The sequence below is a fragment of the Tachypleus tridentatus genome, chromosome 7, assembly GCF_004210375.1.
Source record: "Tachypleus tridentatus isolate NWPU-2018 chromosome 7, ASM421037v1, whole genome shotgun sequence".
NCBI lineage: Eukaryota > Metazoa > Arthropoda > Merostomata > Xiphosura > Limulidae > Tachypleus > Tachypleus tridentatus.
The window spans coordinates 14,679,977-14,702,108 of NC_134831.1; the positions used below are offsets into that span (position 1 = coordinate 14,679,977).

Consider the following 22,132-nt stretch of genomic DNA (forward strand, 5'->3'; position numbering starts at 1 on the left):
ACATATCAAACAGTACTTTTGGTCAGTATGTAGGTCAAATACCACTCTTTCAACCCAACCCTTAAAAAAGGAGCACTTAGTTTCTAGAGTCTCCATCTTTCTAATAGTTGCAGCATTCTCAGTTGCCTTACTTTTGGAGTAACATATGACAGAATGGAGATAACATTCTCTCAAAGTTATTTTAACTTTGTAGAAATTTCAAAGATTTTAAAAGAGAATCACCCATTAATATTTTCAGCTTGATGGAAGCAAGCTGTTCCACAACAACCTTTTGTGATCAGTAGCTATGACCAATACAGCTAAAACTATCACAGTGTTTTACTTGTGGCTTCATCAGTATTTAAAAAACAGTTCACATCTTCAGAATTTGAGTTATTACAGTTTTATTCAATCCATCCATGAGCTCATATGAAGCAGAAGCCTTGTTCCCCTGGCTTTCTAAAGTATTGTGCGATTCTAGCTGCTACTTTGGCAAAATCTATAAGGAATGGTGTCACTGAAAGTGGCAGCAAAAATTACAAAGTGGCATGAACTACCTCCCTGATTACTAAAACAGGAATTGAATAATTAATTAACATGTCATATACATTTGTGAGTGTTATGTAATGATACTTTAATGAAATATCCAAAGAAATTTCTAGAATGTACAAAATAATGAATATTTCATGGTGCACTGTAAACAGCTGGCTGGGTTTGTTGTAAGTTGCAAACTGCAAAACATACTGATATATGCCTCATTATTTTCATGTTTAGCATAATTAGCAAATTACAACTACAAAAAAAAAGTTAAATGTAAAACATTTCTTTAGATGTAACTTTATATAGACTATTTCTGTGAAGTATTTACTAAATTTATAAACATAACTTGTACATCCCTGAACAAATAAATAATGGCTAATTGATTGGTTTGAATTTCAAGCAAAGCTACATGAGGGCTACCTGCACTAGCCATCCCAAATTTAGCAGTGTAAGACTAAAGGGAAAGCAGCTAGTCATCACCACCCACTGCCAACTCTTGGGCTACGCTTTTACCAATGAATAGTGGGATTGACCATCACATTATAATATGCCCCATGGCTGAAAGGGTGAGCAATGATTGGCGTGACGGGGATTCAAACCCGCGACCCTCAGGTTACAAGTTGTGTGCCTTATCCTACTGGCCATGCTGGACCAACAAATAAATAAAGGCAAATAAGTATAACGCATGCTTTTTATTACATCTTTAGTCTCTTAAAACATAAACCATTTCTTAAATCTACTTATTTTGGCTGTTTCCCTACTTAGTATAAGGCAGTAACAACCCAGTATAAACATATTAACATAAGATCTTGTTTTAAGTTCAAAGATGCATATCAACTCCAAAGCTATAAACCTGTTCAATACTTTAGCTCCATTCTTGCATGCCAAATGAAATTTCAATTTTACACTATACATTTAGTGTTAAATAACTACATGAACACAAAGTGGTGGTGTTGTCTGGAGGCACAATTGCCATGACACTCTGCAAGATTGATGATGAGTTACATGCTCACCTGCTACTGTTCTGAGACTTTCACATGCTTGGCAAGTATCATGTGATTGAGCAGTACCTTCTCTCAGTTTATAGTACCACCAAGAATCTTACCACACTAGAAAATCTTTAACAAGGATAAGACACCCCTATTCACAATGTAGCCTTCTTGTATCAAGGTCCATTTAAATTTTTTTATGCTGAATCAATAGCCATTGGTAGGTACCTCCTTCATCCCAGATGGGACTGGCATCATGGATTCTCACGAAAGCAGATATTTTTAAGTAACATGAATTCTTGAATCACAAGCATTAAACATATTTTCAACTGACTTGTATAATCCACAAGGGTTGTGATTTTGAGGAAAACAAAAGTTTGGCAAACTGAAAAACATTACAATCCTGAACTTTAGATGCAGGCATTTTACTTAGCTTTTCCAAAGTTTAAAGTGACTGAATCAAATCCCTTGAGTGGGGATTTGTTCCTTAAGAATATATGAAATATTGTGTTACTAAAATTTACTTTACAATGGCTATTTCATTACAGAAATATACTGCAAATTCATCTGGAAGATTGTATTCTTAGCTAGAAGAACCTGTAATATAATGAATGACATTTATTAGAATTCAACACTTTGTCCAACAAGTCTGGTATTCAAATATATGACCCATGAACCTTAGTTTAAAATACTAAATTCCATGTTAAATGAGATTTGTGAAATACTTCAAACTTCCTGCATACAGGAGAGTAACAACTAATTATAACAGCATTTTATAATGTTCTTTTACTGAAATAAGGCAATGGTGGACAAGTAGAGAAGAAAAATTTTAAACATGCAGAAAAATGTAATTAACAAATAGACATGAATAGCAATGCCACTAGTAAAAGTCCTTAAACAATTATCTATTGTTGTAACAGCAATTGTATTTAGTAAAGTGTATGGTACAGTGAAAAATCTAAATCATATAAAGATATATTATTTTCCAACAGATAAAAAGCATCAAGCAGTTATTACGATGATTTAACAACGTTTATTCATCATTAAAAATGTATCATACAGTAACAGCAGCATGGCCAGAACATGCTCCAACATTAAAAATATTTGTTGTTGTTTTTTTTTAATATATTCTAAGGATGTTGTATTCACAAGTTTCAAAGTACCAAGTAGTTCACACTGTTTAAATTACTGTCTTTTATATGATGATTACAAAAATATCCCAAGAAGTTTCAAAACTGCTGAGTTGCAATCAACCTTCCTTATACCATATCATTTGGGTAGGAATACAATGCAAACAGAAGTTATTCTTTGTAGATTTTTAATAAGCTCTTTTTTCTGAAAACTACAAGTTAAATTTTCTGGATAATTGGGTACACATGTACCAATACCAAAACAGCCAAAAGCAGTGTGTTACATCTCCGAGCAGCATGGTCAAATAAATAAATATTTTTCACAATACTCCAGGAATCAAAAGGCCAAGTGTTAAAATACACGCACATGGCATCAGTTGACTAAAAGTTCACTTGAACTTTTGAAAGTGTGAAGAAACAGTAATTATTATCAGCATTTAGTAATAAAGTATTAGTTTTTCAACGTAATGTAAATACATTCTACAGTTCCACTTTCTAAATTTCAGGTCCTGTGTGAAAGTTTACATCAAGTATGGACAAACTATTCTTATGTCCTCACTGAACAAATCACGAATGTTAAAATTATCTGACAGGTATCAAAACACAACATCTAATTTTATTTCTACATTATTTTGATTACCATAAACTGTTTGTACACCACCTGCTATTGTTCAATATACAGTGTACCTACACGACAATTTTGAGCATCACTACAGAAAAATGCCATTCTTATGTTGGAAACAATGTAATTGTTCTAAAGCATTAGTGTGGAAAGAGGATTATTCCCATTAACCGTTTCTCTATGGAATCGGTATCATATACACAAGTTCATCTACACATCTGCACAAGTACTTGCACTATAACTTTTGATAAAGTATGTGTATCTGCACAAAATTTGGTAGACTTTTAGTACAGATTACACGTATTTTGTATATAAAAAATATAGAACAATAAATTAAGAAGTAAAGCAAACAATTCTCTTCTCACTACTGCTTGTGCACTGTTGTTGCTGGACATACGTTGCTAAGCCTTTTAAAATTTTGTAGATGAAAGATGTCAAACAAATTTTTTTTAAATTTTTTATATATATACATATATATACACACAGTTGAATAACCAAAACATCAAACTACACTGATACCACTGATTTCCACTATAATTTATTAAGCTTAGTAATTAAGATTTATTTTGGTTTTAAAAAATATAATACTTCAAGCAGATTAAAGACACAACCTACCTCCATGAAAACTTGGATCAAAAGAATGTAGATGCCTTTTTACAGATTAAACCAGCTGAGAAAACTACTATGGAAGTATTCTAAGCTGTTGATTGGTTATTCACATTGTATGCTGCAGTAAGAGTGTACAAGGGACCCTTTCAAAACATGGAAAGATTCTGAATGGGGCAACCCTGTTTGATTCAGTACATAAGCTGTATCTCAGCAAAATAAAAAGATATTAGGTTCTTTTTTTATATTCTAGCTTTTCAATATCGGTAATTTTGTGTTCCCAATTTGTACGATACTACAGACTTGGTATTTTGACAACAAACATCCAATTTTAAACAGTGCTGCATTCAACATACCATATGACTCACTAAAGTCTATATTTAGATGTGTTCTTTTAATATTTACTTTCAAATTAAGAAATTAACTCATATATAATATTAAAGTTTGAATTAAAATCTACAATGACGTGGCCCTTGACCTGATGCAAATAGGTTAAATAACTTCCATTTCTGCTTGAAAATTGTTTTTTAAAAGTTACAGCTTTTAAAAATTTGTTCAAGTATCTTTGAAATTAAAAAGTTTTATCAAAATATTTTACTTTACTGGAGTTATTCTTAATTTAACAGTAAATCAGTTTACTTGAGTAAGAAAACACATTACAAAGTATAAAGACCAATGCTCTGTTAACCCTGTGTTACGTTCCACCATCAATAAAATCTTTCCTCATGCTTACAAACTGTTGTTTGCCTTATCTATATATGTAAAAATGGCTGGTTTAGGTTGAGAAAATTTTTTTATGTAGAGGAGTGAACTACGTTTCAACCTTCGGTCATCGTCAGGTTCACAAAGAAAGAAAGAGGTAACAGACCGACAGCTGACATATTTGAAAGGGGTTGTGCAACTGAGTGTAGGAATGTAGAGGGCATGCTTAGATGTTTGATTATACTTATTATTATAGGTATAAAAGTGTTCCTTAGTATTGGTTTATTTTGGGCTTATGTTGTTGTATAAGTAAGGCTTCTTTAATTTTGCATTTGTTTATGTTTGTTTATTTATTTAGTATGTGGATGTTTTCTATCGTTATGTTGTGTTTGATTTGCAGTATTCAAAAATGTGTGAATGTGACTTTTGGTGTTATTTGAATCTGGTTTCCACTTTTCTACTCGTTTTTCCCATATAGAAGTCGTGGCAGTTATTACATTGTATTTTATAAATAATGTTGGTGTGGTGTTTGTCAGTGTAGTTTTTACATGGTATAGACCTTAGTTTTGTGCCTGGTTTCTGAATAAATCTGGTATTAACTGGAATGTCATATTTTGTTACTAGTTTTTGCCAAATGTTGGTTATTTTTCTGCTAATGTCAATATGGTATGCAGCAGTATATGGTTTTGTGAATTTTTAAATCGTGGGATATATTTACTTTTGTTAGTTGATTTTGCTTTTTGTCTAGATGTGTATAATGTTTTCTACAGTTTGTGGAGGACACTTATTGATGTTGATGAAGTGTTGTTTTATTTTGTCTAATTCGACATTAATTTTATCTGGTGAGCATAGTTTTATGGCTGTGTTTATTTGGTTTCTTAATATGTTGAGTTTTTGTTTTGTTTCATGTGCTGAGTTCCAAGGAATGTATAATCCAGTATGAGTGATTTTTTGGTGAACTTGTTTTAAAGTGTATCGATTCTTGTAATTTTGAGGTTAAGAAATGATATTTGATTGCTTTCTTCCTGTTCACAAATCAATCCCAAAATAAACCAATACAAAGGAACACCTTTATTCCTATATTAATAAATATAATCAAACATCTAAGCACACCCTCTACATTCCTACACTCAGTTACACAACCCCTTTCAAACATGTGGTCAGCTATCGGTCAGTTACCTTTCTTTCTTTCTTTGTGAGCCTGACGATGACCGAAGGTTGAAACGTTGTTTACTCCTCTACGTAAAATATTTTCTCAACCCAAACGAGCCAATTTTTACATGTATTTTTCTCTGCAAGTGGGTTTTCTCGTCATCACTGTTGTTTGCCTTATTATTATTATAGTAAATTAATTTACTTAAAGGGTAGAAACTGTTCATATTTCAACTTGTGGCCTTTTGGTTCCCAGAGTATAGGTAATTATAAAAAAAAAATTATTGTGTTGAAAATAATTTTTTTGTCCTAGAGGAAAATAAATTTCATTAGACACACACGTTAAGATTTATTCAGTAATGTTTAGACGTGTTTCAAGAAGCTTACTTGAAAGTATTATTATGCTTTCCTTCATTTTCAATAAATATAAAACCTGTGCCTAAGTAAAGCAACTTCAAGAATACACTATTAAGTACAGTATTGAGTAACATTTATTAAAAGCACAAATTTCATACTAGTTAAAACAGATAAAAGTCATTTAGGTGTGGAATACAATATGCTTTTGGAACAACCTTTACTAGTTACAACTTTTCTGAATAAAACTTGTTTCTGAATGTGCCTGGTAAAATTTTATTCCCCTAACATTTGTAGCTTTTAGTTCAATTCTAAGTGGTTTTTTTTTTTTTTTTACTAAACCATCAAGTATAATACCAGGTGATCCAAAACATTTATAGCACAAAACGTGTTTGTTCTGCTTATTTTCAATAAAAACACCTTATTAGTTCATATTATTTATTTTTCAACTGTAAAATGTAACACTAAGATATAGGGTGAAAATAAAAAACTTACTTAATACAGAAACATTATTTTTCTACTTTTCATATCTTCAAAAGACTCCAAACTGTTTTTAATAAACTTGTAAACATGTTAGTAAAAATTTAATTTTGTGACTCTGATAATTCTTAGACCAATGCTATCAGCATCTGGTTCAATTTGTTTAGTTTTTGTTTAAACATGTTATACAATAGATTTCATGTTGTTTCGAACAATTAAACGTACTACCAAAGTATTGAGTAACTAATGCAAATCAGTTCAAAATTGTTTTATTGGATTGAATTTAATTTTAGAAACTAAAAATTACTCTTTACACAAATATATCTATTCTTTACAATAGAAAAAAAAACCACTTTCCCATAAACACAAGACAGAACTGATTATGTCAAGTGTCAATTCCAAACTCTAAAACTTATTTTTAAGATGAAATACAAAAAATCACAGAAGGGAAGGAAATAACAAGATAGCATTCCAAAGTTTTGGTTTCTCAGTTTCAGGAAAGAACAGATGTTCTGTCTTGTGGAATGTCACTTATACAATGCTTCAAAAATTTAGTTCATTCAAATATACATGCCATTTGATTATATTTGGCAGATGATCTGTGCTAAACTCTTTCCAAATGACATACATACGAGTGCAACAGTTTACAAAACACCGTAGTTGTTCTTTCCATAGAATACATGTGGATGAAGTTTCATGGTTGTTTTAAAATACCTAACCTGAAAACATGACCACTAGTGCAGCACCACAATATGGTTGCAAAGCAACACCTGAGGACACACTTTTTGTCAGAAACTTCTAATTCTTCTGGGTACTTCTGGATGGACGTTTACCTTTTACCACAACTGGCCTGCTTTTGATAACACCCCTCTTCTTCTTGTTTGTCTAGAAGACATTTTTAATGATATAATTTGACAGATCTATATCATTACAATTCACATTTAAAAGTATGCTTTAAAGTAGATCAGATACTTTAAATCTGTAGTAGTTGTGGACCTGTTACTTTCTTTTAAAAATGAAAGTTTTTTACTTTTTTTCCCATCCTTTTTTTTTGAACTGCCATAAATTATCAAAAACTTTAAAATTAACTCTTTATAAATAAATCATGTTTTTTCTAAGTGGTCCATTTTTTCCATTGGTTCTATACTCAGTATCTGCCAAAATGTAAATTATCTATTATAAGCACATATTTTTTTTTTTATTCACTTGTTTTTCTCTTAAAATTTGCATACTTTTTTCTATAATTATTAAACCAAAAAAATACATGTTATTGTTTAATATATTGTTCCTCCACATTTTATTACAAAATACAGCATTTAAATATAGTAGTTTACTCTTATATTCAAAAGCACAAGGATCTTTTCAAAATTCCACTTTCTGAAAGTGCCCAGACTATACAACTCATTTTCTGACATTATCAAAAATCAGTATCACAGACAATTCGTCTAACTGTTACAATGGTGAACACTAATTATTTTCAAAATGATTAACCTTCTTACTTCAGTTGGAGATGAAACCCCATAGTTTTGTTCCACATATTAAGTCTCTCTAATCTGTAATCTTTTTTCTCTTTTAAACTTTCCATCATCCTCATTCCTAATGATTACCGACTATATATTGTTTATCTTACAAAGAAGTGTTGTAGCACATTACATTTGACTGTCAGTACACATTACAAGCATGTGTAGTAAGAATTTTAGCCAAGAAAAACCATGCAAGTGCATTATGGACTTGAAAACAAACAGCCAGCAAAAGATGTATGTTTTATTACACAAAAACAAGTTCAAACAAAATTCAAAGACACTAAACAAATCATAAGGTTCCCTACGGTACAGGTTATAATGTAGGATATAAAATGTACCCCAGTTTTGGAGGTAACAGCTGAAGTAGGGCCCAAACTACAGTGGGAATGCACTGTCTATCAATCTCAACCTACATTTGTCAGTCTCACATGAAGAAATCCATAAAAATAAGTAATTATAATAAAATAATTAAGAGAAAAAAAAATGAGATGTGGGGCTCAAGCCCATTATGCTCCATAGCTATATAACTCTTCACTGCCTCCAGACAATTGTGAGAAAAAGGAAAAATATGAAATAATGTACTAAAAACTGGTTGTGACAATGGACTTAATGAGTAGTAACTTGAAGTTATACAGGTTAGTTTAGATAACATGATTGGGATTTTATAATAATTATAGTAATATAATTTGTCTACTATACTACTATAATGGGTCTGGAATGCCAACTTCAGGAGGTAACTTTATTTTACTTACCCCCAAGTAGTAACTGAAAAATGTATATTTTATCATTTATTATATAATTTAACTGAGAAAACTACAAATGACACTGAATGTATTATTCAACAATGAAAAGCGAGTCAATAATAATCGTCTCAGAGAGTTTGTAAAGTTCAACATTCAGCAAAATCCTCACCAAGCAAACATTATTTTAACTATAAAAGGAAGAAAGTATTAAAACCTTATGGTTTCCAAAAACAGGAGTCTCTGTAAACACTCTTCTGTTCAAGTCAAAACTAAAATACCTTTATTATCAACTGTATTATACAGTATATTATAATTCAAAGTTTTATATTATCCAAGTTTTAAGTCCTTCATAACAAAATAAATTTCCGAACTACTTAAAATTTCAGATGTATTGTCATGTCACCAATGAGTTACGAAAATTCTCAACTTTAACTCTGTATCTGTATCTTCAATAATACAATAGCTAAGTAGAGATACATCTATACAATACAATGCTTGCATACATTTTTTACTCATTCATTCAACAGTTTTCTAAATGAATATTTGAAACAAGGATAAATCTTCAACCCCTAACATCTGCCTTGCTTGCCTTCAACAAATCTGTTAAGCTTTGTAGTTTACATAAATGTTACATACACGTGTAGTCATCACAAAAAGCTCATTTTACACTATAATCTAACAATAGTTATTTTGAAACTGACACTTATCTCCATGGGATACATGTAACTGATTGAAGAATTGTTGGTTACTTCATCTACTGGTTGGTTTTAACCCACATGTTAGAAATACAGTTTAGATTGCTTTACTATTATACTTTACTTAACTGTGTACTGATTATGTTTTAAAATGCATGATTACAAGTTAATTTTTCAATACATATTTTGCATCTGTTCTTAGGCATTCAATATTATGTACTGAATGCATTTTACATTGATGATAATAGCTAGAGTTAGCGATAAGGTAGAGAAAATATAAACATTTATTTTAAAAAATCTTTTGATATTCTTTTAGGAGATTCTAGAGAAATGAAAATCATCTTCCACTCAATTTACTGATAATTTGAATGCAAGTAAAAACAATTATAACATCATTCTTTATGTACAAGATACTATTGTTAGAAAAAAAGGCAAAAGGTGGCTTCATACACATATCACAAAAGTTTGTTCTTATTGTGGACTGACAAACATTTTCAAACAGAAAATTCAAATCACAGACCACTATCAACATTCATTATACCTTAACAACAAATTTACTTACATCTTATGCACAATTATGAATAAAATTTGGTCATGAGCGACAGTTTCTGTTCAAAATTCGTAACGACAACTAGAAAAATGGTAACACTCCAGACTGGTAATCTATATAATGAGCTGTTTTTTAAAAGGTATCGACGTCTTCTTTACAAAAAAACCTTTTTATATATTGCAAATGAAAAGCAGCTAACTCACTGTTGTAAGTGAGGCATATTAATAATGACTATAAAAGGCAATCCAAAATATGTGATGGCTTATAACACATTTGAAAAATCACGCATTAACAAGCAACATGAAACACCCAAGTGTAACAGCTAAGTTGACTAAGTGAACTCCCCATTTGCCTAAGGCATGGATGTAAATGAACAGTGATAATTATTTTCTGTTTTTCTCTGTGTGGAACCTGTTTCAATTTTTACACAAGAAAACAAATTTGAAGTAATAGGAATTACAGATACATGTATGAGTAGGTTACAAAATTACTTGCCAATGTCCTAAAATACTCGATGTTTTTCTTTGTCTAGAATACCCACTTCTGCAACTGCAGTTTTAAACTCCCCAGCTTGATCTGTTTTCATTTAGGATAGATGTACCATTACCTTTTTGTTTTCTTCATTGTTATCTATCTATATAGTAACAAAAAACAAATTACTGCTTCAACTGTCATGACTGATGCAAATTTATGTACTCAGCCCAAGTTTGCAAGTCAAATAATAGCAAACTTTGCACTGTTTCCCATTAGTGGCCCGATCACTCAAAACAATTACTGAATACAAATTTCACAGAAGCATACTGTTACCTTTAGTATTTCTCAGTAAAACGACCCTGAAAATGTTGCTCTCTAGTTCCAAACATTATTACTTTCAATATTTAAATACAAACAGTTTGTTTTGTTCTTAACTACAAAGATTTTGTTCTTCTTTACTTTCCTGAAACAAAATGAGTGAATAAATTAAATCTCATGTTGCTCACTAGAAACAATATCAGTATAAGCACAAGAGTTAGATAATTTACATACCTTCTTGGAAATAAAACTCTTCTTAGGTTTAATTCTTCTGTTTCCATAAGGAATTCGCTGGCGGTTGTTTTGCTTCTTGACTCTATAGATACGAACTAACCAATGTTCTGTAGTATAAGCTTCTTCTAGATATTCCAGTTTAATATTCTTATTTCCAATTTCCATGTTTCTAGTTCGATCAAATCCTGATGGACTCCGCAGATCCAACTAATAACAGTAAAAAATATACATTCTAAAACATCATTACATTAAATGCTCACTTTATATTACTATTTAGAGAATATGTTAGTGTTTTTAGTCTAATATAAGCTGTACATTATATATAAAATTATTTTATAGTGTTTCTTGAAATGGTTTTGAGTTATTCTATGCAAAAAAGGTGAAAAATATAATAAATCATTGGTCTTAATCATTAATAAAAGAACAAATCTTACTTGCTAGCAAAGTAACCTCTCAGCAAAACCATATAATCTGTGATGATTCACAATAATGATAGTCAAGTGATGGGAAAAATGTTGGCAGTAAGAGACTGATACTGTAGAGTGCTGTATACATAGGAGTAAGTTTCATTAAGTTACCTACAGACAGACAAGGGTGGTATAAAAGAGCAGAAACAAATACTTCTTGTTCACTGTGAGATTGCTCCTTAAAATGTTTACGTGTTAGCATTACAGTTGTAAATCTGTTTCACCACTGCAATATCAGTGCAAAACTGTAATCATAATATGAAACTAGTTGCCATAAAGAGTCATGAAGCCCTGTATTAAAAACTATTAAGAATATTTAAATAGACAGGGCTCACTGCTAATGCACAGTGACCTCTCTCCAACACCAGCTGATGTAATGAAAATTCACTCATGATTCTGATGAAAATAACTATTGATAAAAGCTTGATTGGGCTTCATGGACTGATTAGATCAACATCCATTAAGGGGTAAAACAAACCCTTTTGGTGCCAAAACCACTGGCCATAACCTTTTGATGGTACTGGGTTTTGGACAGTGACAGTTACTTGGCCATGAAAAACTGTCAGTCCTAAACTTCAATGTGGAATTTTTTGGACTAAATTGCACTCATTAAAATATACTTTGTTCTATCTGTGGTTCGAAATTACAAAATTAAAAGGTTTTCTTTCAACTGACCAGCACATTTCCTCTAAACTGACCTCACCAATTTTGATTTTTCCAGTTATCTGAAGTAACTGATCAAGCCAATGCTCCTGTCAACTTTACTGCCCAAAAAGACAATCTTTCACCTTTTGGCACTGTATATTAGGTAGTTTTATGTACTATGTTTCAAATCCTTTCCACAATGAAAGCAATGATTATCACATTGAAAAATCATATTTAATCATCCAGATGTGCATATTTTTTATGAAATGCATCATTAGTTGTCCACCCTACCATAAACATTGTGTCCCTAGTGTCCACCATAAACATTATTCCCATCAACCAAACTAATATCATGATACTTAGAATAGGCCAAATAAATTTATACTACAAACAATACACATAGTACATGTGTGAAAATAAATTGTTTCTTTTCTTGCTCAGAACCGCTATGTAATTCATGTAATTAATACAACAAAATGATTTTATTCAACACCACAACATACTTTATGTATGTTACTGCAGTTGCAATACTGATTAATTTAAATGTTTTGAAAAAATTTTAAATTGAAGTTTCAACAGGTAACCAGGTTGGATGTTTTTGATATATCATAAGATTTGTTAATAATACAAGTTACAGTTGCACATAAGATGTGCTCCTTATGTTATGATTATTAACCAAGAGGTGTATAGGTTTTGGTTTGATTATGAAAATAAAGCACACCAATTCAAAATTCATTAAAAGTAGCTTCCAGTTGCAGATCAAAAATCAACTTAGAGGTTAATACAAGCACACCAGTAAACTAATCATTCAACAAGTAAAAATTAAAAACTGGATAGTTCTTTTAAAAGTTTTGTTCACACAAGGTGCAGCATTATATTACATTGAACACAGCCAGTATTACGATCTATCTACTACATACTAAACAGTTAATCCTAGAGAATATTCAGGTGATCAGAAATTCACCTTTTCCAATATTATATTTTTAGCTTCTACAACTGCTTATACCAAACAATTAGCAAGTGTTCTTGCCTGTTATACCTAGGTGCTCATTTGAAAAGATTTACAGATGTATTTGTAATTAAACAAACGTGACAAGATGTCACCTGCAGATCTTTAAAAATACAAGTAACGAACACCACATAAGCACCTCTTCCCTCAAGTATAACATTTGTTTAAATAGAATGTAAGATACTGCTACTAGTGCAATCTAATATAATATATAATAAATAAGCTTAAACTTTTAAGCAAAATATAAACACCTCTCACCTGTAGTTCACCAAATCTATAGTAGCTAAGTTTGTACATCAAACAGTTCAACAAGATAGGAGACCCATACTCGTCAACACGGAATTCTCCACGATCCGTGAAATAGTCACTCTCCTAGGAAGATAATTTGTAATTAACCAAAGTTTGTGGCACTAACTAGTAGGTTTACAGTATTTTATGCAAAATTTTACAGTTCTAAAATAAGCTGAACTTTGTTGACCAAAACATTTGATCAGTCTCATAGTAATACAAAGATATACTTTTAAATATTGTGTATCATCTAAGAGTAGCTGGAAATTGATTTATAACAGTTATTCTTACTTATGATTGCATAATTCATGGGATTTAAATTAGTGTGATGTAACTTGATCCATTTGTTGACACTAAGCTGTCTCACTACGATATATATATATATTTGATTTAACATACTGAAGGATAGTATAATAGTACAGTATTAAACAGTAAAATTACAACAGAGCACATGTGAAAAGGTCAGAAAGCTGAGGCTATTGTAATAATTAATTGTAATTGTCTATAACATTCTGTAATCATTACAGAAAACAAAGAGGAATTTTTGATTTTATTTCACATTTCCAACTTCTTGTTGTACACTAATGACTTCACTATAATAGTATTAGGGTTAAAGTACGAAGGTTTACTGAAAAACAAATTGATATTTTGAAGGTTCTAGATGTTATGCAAATAAGATATGAAAACTATAAAAAGAGAAAAATAATTTTCTGTTCTTAGCATGAAAATATTTTTCACTCACTGATTCAGTGTAAGCTTCATAAGCTCACACAAATCTATAGTAAAAGTACTTTAACTCTTTCAGTGCTGAACAACTTTTAATGTTTGGTATGGTGCTGAATATACATGTTTGATACTTCAACTAATTATGCTATCAGTACTAAAAGCATGATATCTCGGCAATAACTCAAAAGTCCCTGAAATATTCAGTGATTGTACCCAATACTATATATGTTAAATTCAATACATAAGAATAACAGGAATAAAGGAAGGTTGCCTGTCGTGCTGAGCCCTCAAGTCGACTGTGGTTGCCAACAGTGTTGATAGGGTTAATGACAAATATGATTTTTGTGTGTACAATAAAGTGCAATAAAAATATATAATATAAGTGTTGACAAATATACACTTAGTATATTCAGTTATAGTACATATAGATTCATCCTTCCATGGTAGTTAGTCAAATTGACCCTACCCGTGTGTATAGAATTCACTGTATTGAGAAATAAAGCACATTATATTTAGTAGAATTTTCATATTATATATCTAAGGTGGAGTTGCCCATCTGTTTGTCTACTATCGTAGGTTGCTGTAAAGAACTTAGCTAATCTACAAAATTTGTCAAAGGAATACAGGCAGATCTCCTAAGGCCAAGATTAAATGGATAAGTAACCAGAAGAAAAGTTCAAATTTGGCATCTTAATACCATGAATGGAAGCCTACCTGAACAAAAAGGCTGACATTGAAACACTTAAGAGCACATGGCTAATGAAAGAAGCAATACATAGCACAGGTGCCTTTTCATTAGAAGAATGGGTTTTGTGATACAACTCAAATTAATGTTGGGGAGAAAACCACAACCCATTTGTTGCATTTTTTAAGTTTGAGTTGTATAATTATATTGTTGAAAGGGTCTTTTTGATTAAAAGTTAAAGTTATATGGAAGATATATCAATCTAAAAATCGAAACATTTTTGAAAAGTAAGCATGGTATTAAAAAAATGCATGTAAATATAAGAACTAAAGATTTATTACAAAAACTGAAAAGAATATTTACTATGTGTATATATAATCTTGACCAAGAACATTTCAGTAAAATTGTTACTTTGCTTCACTTAATGCTATTGTGAAAGATTAGGGTGTAAGATACTAATAAATTTATGACAATTTCTGCAATTTATTTTATGTTGTACAACTAGGAAAAATGAGTGCAGCAATTGGAAAATAAAATTTTAAAATAAGTTTGTTAATGAATATCATTCAAGTTGAAACTGACTGAATATATAAAATAGAAGTACAAATTGTTAATTTACTTTTTCCACAGAAATGTTTCACAATAGAACAGGAAATTTCATAAATAAAATTAGAACTAAAATTACACAAACCTTTTCATACTTTTTTTTTTTTTTTTATAAAGTCTGTCCCAAGTTTCTTGCAATTTGATTATTTAAGTACTTCCACCATAAAAAAGAAACAAATCATTAAGTATCAGAGACTTCCTCCCTAAGTCTTGAAAGGGTTAACAGAATGTAGTAACAAAAAGATACCTTGATTTCCTTTGGATGCTCTCCTTCCGCAATCCGAACCATCCACAAGAACTTGTTGATATCATCTCCTGAGTAACCAATCACTCCCCCAAAAATAACTAAAACATAATCAACATCCAACATTGTCATTATCTTATAGGCTTCACTTTCATTGGATGCCATTGCTTTACCCACCTAATGGTAGAAAGAAATCAAAGTCTTACATACAAGAATACAAGTTTAACACCAAATTATAATGTATGCATATAATTTAAGTAAGACAAGACAGAAGCAGTAGGTAGTACTCTAGTTTAATAATGAACAGGAAGAAATGACTTAAAAAAATAAGTTTGTTTCTTTTAATGCTTAAGATTATAATTCTTATTTAACCACCCACTTGCACATATTCATTATATTAATTATTCATTTTAAAGTTAAAAAACAAAAACAGCATGACTGCATGCACTATTTGTTTCTTTAAACTGTACATCTTACTTACCAAAGCTATATGACTATTGTTCCAAGTGTTGTTGTCAACCAATGTTGTTCTGTTACCCATCCCAGCTATTTGGTATCCATAATCCCACCATGACATCACTCTTGCATTTTCTGGAGTGTTCTGCCATAACCAGTAATAAGCTTCTCGGAAATCGTCCAGGATCACTCGAGACCTGAAACACATTATCAACCAATTCTATTATAATAGTCTGAAATATTCACACTATTGAAAACTAACAACTAATACCTTTGATACTAATAACTATCCTGTACCTTTGATGCTAATAACTAGCAATGAGGTATTTGGAATACATATAATTTAAAATCAAACAGTACAAATAAAAAATTATGACTCAACACATGATTATATTTTGTTCAAAACATTAATAAGCCTCAACCCCTTAATAATAACAAATGGTAAGAATAAAAATAGTTTCTGTAAAACATAAAAAGAAATATCATATGCAGGGTGGGAAAATGTGATTTTCTAATTGACATCTTGACAATTTTATAAAATCACTTGTAATCATGACAAGTACCATCAATCTATTATGAAATAATAGACTTATGGCTTCCACATATTAGTTGAAGCTAACAGTTACCTCAGATAAATCATTTGGTATCAATAATCGTTACACTAGCAACACTAACAAATCCTAGTGATGCCAGAATTAATAAAAATCTAGCTGTTCAGTGCAGCTGTAATTTCTCAGAAATATTTGGAAAAAGTTCAATGCTTTCAGAGTTTTTTAATACATGTTTAACCATCCATTCATTCCAAAGAATACTACATGGTCCACACCTTTTTAGTTAACAGGATGGAATAGTTGAAATGGACTAATAATTCCAATGTTGTCCCAAAACGTTATATCTCAAAACTTGAATATACCCTTACTTATTATTCTGTAAAGAAATTTGGGCTGTGTTTGGAAATTCATTCACCAGCTAATGTATACTCTCTAAAGAAATTAGGGCTCTTTTTGAGGTTCACTTACTAGCTGGTGTATAACTTTGTAAAAACATTAGGACTGTAGTTGAGATTCATTCACTAGTTAGTGTACTGAAGATCATTCATCCAATAGTATTCAATCAGTGTCAGTTTTATCTCTCTCTCTCTCTCTCTCATTAACAGAATTTTTGACAATGTAACTGCACATCAAATGTTATTCACATGGAAAATTTGGTCTTGATTTACAAGGGCTGTTCAAAAAATATGCGGACTGGCGTCATAAAACAAAATGTACTTTATTTAGAAGTTACAGATCTGGGACCCCTTCAAAGTACTCTCCTCCCCAGTGCACACACTTATCCCAACGGTGTTTCCACTTGTTGAAACAGTCCTGGTACGCTTCTTTTGTAATGTCCTCCAGCTCCTTCGTCGCATTTGCCTTAATCTCGAGAATCATCTCAAATCTTCTTCCTTTCAAGGGTCTTTTGAGTTTGGGGAACAAGAAAAAATCGCAAAGAGCAAGGTCAGGTGAGTAGGAGGGTGGGGAAGAACAGTGATCGAGTGTTTGGCAAAAACTCACGAGTTCTGAGGCACAAATTTTGCAGCAACGCGGTGCATCTTCACTTTTTCGGTCAAAATCTCGTAACAAGATCCAACTGATATCCCACACTCTTCAGCAAGCTCCCTGACAGTCAGATGTCGATTTGCCCGCACCAGGGTGTTGATTTTGTCGACGTGTGGGTCGTCTGTTGACGTGGAAGGACGTCCAGGATGCTCATCATCTTCAATGGACTGTCAACCATCCTTAAAACGTTCATGCCACTTGAAACATGCCGTACGCTTCATAGCAACATCACTGTAAGCCGTGTTAAGCATAGCAAAAGTTTCAGTCGCAGATTTTCTAAGTTTAACACAAAATTTTACAGCAAGTCGTTGCTCCTTCAGGTCATTCATTCTGAAATCCGCCAAACGAAAAAATCGCACTTCACTTAAAACCGCATAGCTAATACACAAATGAAGATATCTGCAATCGGGAAATGGCGTCGTAATCAGCTGATCTGTGCGAACCTAGCGACACCAAGCGGATTCCCCTGGAACCAACTGGAGCCGCGCAATTCAAACAGTCCGCGTATTTTTTTTTAACAGACCTCGTATATAGAGTATCACTTAAATACAAGTTTGTGTGTGTTTAATACAACATTACCAAAACATTATATACAGCACCTCCTTCCAAGCACTGAAACAGACCATTTCAATGAAACAATTTAAATAGCTGCATTGCTTTAATAAACATACTGAGCGATTAGTGTACAAAATATAAAATCTGCATTTCTTTTCTAACTGAAATGTTACTATTACTTTATTCTGTCTCACTGATTATTTATATTTTGTTGATGCCTTTTTCAAGAAGTATCACTGATTAATCAATAATGTTATTAAATAAAAATGTGACTCGTAACACACTCAGACAATGTTCTGTTATACATGAATGTTCATGTTTATTTTCTAAAGAAGGTGTCAGGTACTATTCTGTTGTTTTTTAATTATCCTTATGTTTATTACATATTTGATTTTAAAAAGACTGACTGTTAACCTGTTTGGCACAAAGACTGTTAAATAAAGATTTTTTCTACTGAGGTAATTTGCTGTTCTTTTAATTGGCTGCAATACAGTGCTTCTGCAATGTAAGCTTACTGTTTATAGCCATACGAGTAATGTACTTAGCATGAAATATGTAGGCCTGGCATGGCCGAGAGCATAAGGCGTGCGACTCGTAATCCAAGGGTCACGGGTTCGCGCCCGCGTTGCGTTAAACATGCTTGCCCTCCCAGCCGTGGGGGCGTATAATGTGACGGTCAATCCCACTATTCGTTGGTAAAAGAGTAGCCCAAGAGTTGGCGGTGGGTGGTGATGACTAGCTGCCTTCCCTCTAGTCTTACACTGCTAAATTAGGGACAGCTAGCACAGATAGCCCTCGAGTAGCTTTGTGCAAAATTCCAAAACAAACAAACAAACATGAAATATGTACATAAACAATGTGCATTGTTATATTTAAACTATATATTTATGTTCAATTTACATTGATTACCTGAAAAATAAAAGGATTTCAATTAAATATATACTAGTAGTTATGGTGATATCTCAATAAATTATGCAAATTAGTACTGCCAATATTCATTTGGTAGCATGTTCCCAAGATCTGCACTTTTTTTACAGGTCTAAAAGTAATTACACATCCTTCAGTTTTGCAGAGGATTGTTACTGGATTTATGCAAAAGTATCACAGATATATACTTCAAAATTATAAGCCTTAATAAATTAATTAATGATGTAACAATTATTTACAAACTTTGATGTTTACAGTTTTCCCTAAAACAACTGTTTTATTTTGTCAAATATAATTTAACTAAATGTTATAGTTTCAGCAACTTACGAGAACTTGCAAACTTTATTTTGTTCTTTTAACTTAGTACTTTTGATAAGTGAACCTCAAACAAAAATTACGAACAACAATAACTAAGGGACTTCAAAAAAAGCTTTACAACACAATAATGGTGAAGCTCAGCTTTTCTGTTGGTTGAAATCCAACCAAAACTACACAATTACTTAGTACTTTCCATAAGAATAACTCATTTTCAAAATGTAAAGACTATTTTGCTACAATTTACAGGCTTATGTGGTTCTACACTATGGAATAGTTAAACAATGAGAACTGATTTCAAATAATCATCTATGAACTAACCCATCAGAGCTGTAGCTGGCAAGTACTATACTTGGACTAGAGTAAGCATTGCTGGTCACCCAAGTACAATGGACAGCAAACATCATGAGGACCATCATCATTACAACCACAACTACACTTCGAACATTGGTGCCAAGACCCACGCTTTCTTTGTTCTGATCTGTTTTTATCTTCCTTACTTTTCCTGCCTGGAAAGGACAATAATGTAAATGCATGTATATAGTCAAATATTGCAAAACTTATTCTTTCTTACATAATATTTACTAGTCTCATTACTCACTAAAAGTATTGGAATAAAAATACTATTTTTAAAATTAGACACACGGAAAATACCAGTACATTAAACGTGCATATCATAGATACGATTAAAAATGTATTAAACAAACCAGGCTTTATTTCCCATTCTAAAGAAAGAGTTATTTTAAACTGAGAATTCAATTTTGTCATCAATAATGCTAATAAATTATTTTACTACATACCTCTTTGAAATAATTGTGAAACTGCATATAATACTCATCTGGTTTAATACAATTACATAGAGACATTTCATGTTTAACAAGTGAATAACAGTTTTGTCACCTTATCATACAAGTGTTTATTTCCTTTCTTTTCTCCTCCATCACTCTCATCACTCTCACTGTCTGCACCACTGGGGGACTTAGGAGGCTCATCTTCTTGAAGGTAAAGACTAAAGGCATTGGAGAAGGCAATAGCAGCCAGGACACAAACAACGGGGGTCAATGTAAGCATTAGTCTCACCATAACACCAGCAAAGTAAACAGCACTTATAGCATACAGAATGACTAAAACAAAAAGTTTGGTACTATTAATATCAGACATAGATTCAAATAAACAAGGAAATGTATCAATCATATCAATTGGTTGTGATTGTTTGTGAAAAGCTGTGCAAAGGGCTACCTAAATAGATCCATACTAGCTCTGAGTACTACCATCTGATCAAACAGTGGCACTTGACAGTCACTCTTGCAGCACACCTATGAATCAAGAGCCTCTGTATTCACAGTCCAAGTAAGTTACTCAAGTTTACTTTACTAAAACAAATTTTGATAACACAGGGTAATATACTTATTTTATTAAAGTAAATTAAACTTTTTTGCTAAAAAAAAGAAGACAGATCAAGGCTTAAAAACCATCATGTATTAAAAAAAACAAACAGTATCTTCATATGAAAGAAACAAAAGAAATTCCATCAGACATAATATGCAAGACAAGGAATAGAACATTGAGTCCTTAAATGCAACCATTATAGAAAACTGATATAAACAGCATTTCATTCTATAACTCAGTTAACTTCTCTAAGAACTGGAATTGAGCAAAAGACCCTGTTGGTAACAAGAAAAACAGTGATATGCAATCACATATATGTACTCTTTAACAGACACCATACATAGCTGCTAAAGTGAAATATTGTTTAAAGCATTTTTAGCCTTACAAACGTGACATCTACGTAAAAAAGAAAAACTGTCTGTATGTCACGGTGATATCTGTCTTAGTGTTAATGATTGATAAGCAACTTGTAGGAAACAGCAGCACTTCCCATTAAGACAAAGTTTGTCACTAAGACTCTTGCAGCTCTCTCTCTCTCACACACACACACACACACACACACACACACACACACACACACACACACACACACAGTGTGCTAACTTTGGGCATATAATTATATTTGAGGGCAGGTAGGTAAAGGTAATGGTGAGTACTAAAATCAAATCAGGAATACACACACCTCACATATTTGGTATTGCTGGAGCACAAATCATTGGCTGAAACACCCCATTACATTTACTTGGTTGTCCAAGAGACACACCAATACATTACCAAACTTTGTCCAATTGGAACTATTAATAACATAACCTGCATGTTTTACCAACAGCACATTTCAATTTTGAAAATTTCCAAATTGAAGCACACTCAACTCAGCAGGCTAACAAAGCCAAAACCAGAAATACTGTCCAAAGAGATCAAATTAATTGCAATCACTGAATTTACTGTCACAATTAATAATTTGCAAGGTCATACAGTTGATTAAATAGGAATATGTATTTTAGAATCAGTTGTTTTGCTTATTTCAGTCTTTAAGAATTAATCAAGAACATCTGAACAGAATTTAAAATTATACAGAAGTCAAAATACCTAAATGATGCAACCAAATATAGTGGAAACAATAACAGTAAT

The 22,132-nt window shown here is 31.8% G+C and overlaps 1 protein-coding gene across 1 annotated transcript in view; it reads right to left on the reverse strand.

Moving 5' to 3' along the window:
• Positions 1–6,810: 6,810 nt before the first annotated feature.
• Positions 6,811–22,132, reverse strand: part of Stt3B (catalytic subunit 3B of the oligosaccharyltransferase complex) — a 35,206-nt gene continuing 19,884 nt past the window's right edge. Inside the window, exons 11-17 of the mRNA XM_076510428.1 lie at positions 20,513–20,736; positions 19,934–20,121; positions 16,243–16,414; positions 15,765–15,938; positions 13,471–13,584; positions 11,092–11,298; positions 6,811–7,439 (exon numbers count right to left, since the gene is read on the reverse strand). Of these exons, the coding sequence (XP_076366543.1) occupies positions 7,353–7,439; positions 11,092–11,298; positions 13,471–13,584; positions 15,765–15,938; positions 16,243–16,414; positions 19,934–20,121; positions 20,513–20,736 (1,166 nt within the window). The 3' untranslated portion in view covers positions 6,811–7,352. The remainder of the gene's footprint in view (positions 7,440–11,091; positions 11,299–13,470; positions 13,585–15,764; positions 15,939–16,242; positions 16,415–19,933; positions 20,122–20,512; positions 20,737–22,132) is intronic.